This window comes from Bidens hawaiensis, unplaced genomic scaffold (genome assembly GCF_021521415.1).
Source record: "Bidens hawaiensis isolate Kalapana, Puna unplaced genomic scaffold, B.hawaiensis_p1.1 tig00017470_1, whole genome shotgun sequence".
In the NCBI taxonomy this organism is placed as follows: domain Eukaryota; kingdom Viridiplantae; phylum Streptophyta; class Magnoliopsida; order Asterales; family Asteraceae; genus Bidens; species Bidens hawaiensis.
In genome coordinates, this window is record NW_027492645.1 from 6818 (window position 1) to 10232 (window position 3415).

Sequence of the window (3415 nt, forward strand, 5' to 3'; positions counted from 1 at the left end):
AAGTTTTAATTTTTTTTAAATACTTAAAAGACTCAAAATAAACACAACTCCTCAAATCGTATGTGCAAAACGTGTCACTTTCAAAGAAAAATCCTAACTGGCACTTTTATACTTATCAAACCAACGAACACCTTCAACTCACTCGTTTTCACAAACCGACATATACTTGTCACTTTTTCATAACTTTTTACGAACCCTTTGCCGGAAAGATTTCCCTTAGTCAAAAACCCATATAGATAAAAAACCGGCCCAAAACACGAACTATTCCAAAAACTTTTGATAAACTTTCACAAACACTTCGACCCGATATTTCGTCAGAAAATATTCCGGTGACCCAAAAACCTTTTGAAACATAATCATTCTTCAAAAACTTCAATTAAAATTTCAAAACCCGACCAAAACTTCAACAATCCGGTAAACTCAACCCGGGACATCAAATACTCACTAAGTCAACAAAACCCGTTAATCCCGACCAAACATATACCCACTAACATGCATTCCATACCCATAAACAATCTGTGATGCCCGATTCAAAACATAGATAAACCAATTGCATACGAAATTAAACACATACCTTTCAATCGTATTCGCCAGAGATGATGAAAATAAACAATGATAGTGATGGTAATGACGGTGGCGGCCGGCGACGGTGGTGACAAGGGTGGTGGCGTCTGGATTTTATTTGTGTGGATAGGGTAAAGATAAGAGATGTATGGTGAAAGTGACAGGAAATCCGTTTTTAAATATTTTTTTTCGTTAGATTCAGGCATCTTCACGTATCGCGAAGATGCAAGGCCTGCCTTTTCTTGTATCGCGAAGATGCAAGTTTGACCGTTGACCTTGACTGTTGACTTTGACTAAACCGTTTGACTTCCAGCATTTTGCGATACGCGAAGATGCCTGACCAGCAACTTCGCGATACACGAAGTTGCATTTTTACAGAATTAATTTTTACGGTTTCAGCTTTTAAAATATTAATCTTTTAAGTGTCTTTTGAGCTGATTTCCTCCGCCACCAACTTCGGTCGCCAAATACCAATCACCTACGTACCTGGGGCTCCCTCTAGCGATGCATGTGCTTACCAATTCTTCTCCAATGCCGCTCATCGTGTCGCTTCCCGGCACTCGATCCTTGCTTTACACTGCACGGTTTGAGGAAAACTATTAGCTAACTAGACTCAATATACAAAATTTACAACTTACAAATGCCGGGTTGTGATGGGTGGATTGTAGAGCCACCTTTAAATGTAGTAATTCTAAGAAAAACATGAGCGTTTATGTGTTATTTCAAGGATTTAGGTTACTACCGTATATGGTGTGTGTTTGCAAGTACAGGTGCTAAAAAAATGGTGATTCAAGTGAACTATGATGGAGAGGAGCAAAGGATTTGAGAGTTGGCGATAGCAGTCAACAAGTCAACCAAAGAAGAAGGATTTGGAGCTGAGGCTACCGTAGCTTACGGTAGCCACCGTAAGCTACGGTAGAGAGCTGGCGTAGGAGGACTAGCATAAACAGATGGAAGCTGCCGTAGAAGTTTTTGAAGCCACCATAGCTTACGGTGGGGCGTGCACGCTGGTGACTGTTACAACTCCAATTTGATGTTATAATTGGCTTTTGAGATCCTTTTCAGATTATTCCGATCTAGACATTGTTGTGGGGTGATTTTGGTGCTTGGGAACAACATTTTGGGTGTTTCTAATCGAGGATTAACATCATAATCTTGGATTGCTCGGATTAAACTTGGTATGATGATTTCAATTATGTGTGGCTAAAACTTTTAGTATTTCTCTTGGTTGTAAGGTTATTGCAACACTCTTTTTGTTTATTGTTCTTGCATGTGGATTGATTATCGAATCTTTTTAGATTAATATAATCACGTTGATTGTTTGTAATTTGTCCATATTGTTTAACCTAATTTCGTTCTATACGTTCTTGGTGTTGTTTACAATCGAGATTTAGTAGAAGAAATTAGGGTTAAGATTATATTGATTGATTAACCAAGTAACGACCTCGCGTTCTAGGAATCCGAGTACTTAGTTCTTGATTAATCACAAACAATTACACTTACACGAAATCAAGATATTATGATTTATCCATTGAATTTAAACAAAGAGTTGCGTAATAACCGAACTCCAAGAGGAATGCTCATTTAATCAATTGTTTACAACCTTTGTTTAGTTAATTTAGTTCTTAAACTCAAATCAAAACAAACCAGCTAGAAAATTACTTTCTGTCAGTTACATTTACATTAGTTTAATTGTAAGCTACTCAGTAACGCATATTCCACAAACTCTTCGTGTTCGACACCCATTTACCACTAGCTAATTAGTTGTAACTGGTTTATCTTTGCGCGACTCTTCGACCTCGTGTCAGGTTGCCTCCCGGTTAGCGCTGAATTGAATGTCTACAGCTCGACATTCCTTGGTTCCTCAATCAACCGAATAAGTCGGCTCGTCCGCCAAAAAGCAAACCTCCAACTCATGTATCTCTTTGTTCAAATCCGCATCCTCCAAATAGGGCTTCAACCAATGACCATTCACCACTTGCCTCAGATGATCATCAAAATCTTCGATCTCAACCTCTCTAAATTTTCCAACCCTCTTGACTTGATAGGGTCCCGTCCACTTGTTCTTCAATTTGCCCGGGAAAAGATTCAATCTCGAATTGTACAACCACAATCGTTGCCCTTCCTCAAACGTCTTTATTTTAAGCTTAGCATCGTGAACTCTCTTCATCTTGTCTTTATATTCGGACGCACATTCATAAGCTTCATCTCTCAATTCCTCCAACTCGCATATGTTCAACTTTCTCTGTTTACCTGCACACTCATAATCTAGGTTGATATTCTTAACCGCCCATAGCGCACGATGGGCTAGCTCAACAGGTAAATGACAACCTTTTCCGTAAACCAACCGATAAGGAGTGGTTCCAATAGGCGTTTTATAAGCGGTCCGGTAAGCCCATAAAACATCATTTAGTTTATTTGACCAATCCTTCCGATCGGGCGTTACCGTCTTTTGTAAAATCTCTTTGATTTGCCTATTGGAAACCTCCACTCGCCCACTCGTTTGTGGGTGATATGGAGTGGCAATACGGTGGTTTACGCCATACCGTTTAAGCAGTTTGTCAAAATTGAAAATTTTAAAATGTGAGCCCCTATCACTAACGATAATGCGGGGGACCCCAAAACGTGAAAAAATATTAGACTGGACAAACTTACAAACAACGGTATGGTCATTCATCTTGGTGGCGATTGCTTCTACCCATTTAGACACATAATCGACCGCCACCAAGATAAATAGATTACCAAATGAATTAGGGAACGGGCCAATAAAATCAATCCCCCAAACATCAAAGATGTCGACAACGAGGATTAGTTGAATGAGCATCTCGTCCCTCTTTGAAATACCCCCCAT

At 39.4% G+C, this 3415-nt stretch overlaps 1 protein-coding gene across 1 annotated transcript; it reads right to left on the reverse strand.

Moving 5' to 3' along the window:
- Positions 1–2428: 2428 nt before the first annotated feature.
- On the reverse strand, positions 2429–3415 carry LOC143554025 (uncharacterized). The gene has a single exon (XM_077043891.1). It carries the CDS (start codon positions 3413–3415, stop codon positions 2429–2431), a length of 987 nt encoding a protein of 328 aa, XP_076900006.1.

Excerpts from the sequence above, each read along its gene's own strand:
- LOC143554025 (XM_077043891.1), bottom strand. The coding sequence starts at position 3,415 with ATGGGGGGTATTTCAAAGAGGGACGAGATGCTCATTCAACTAATCCTC.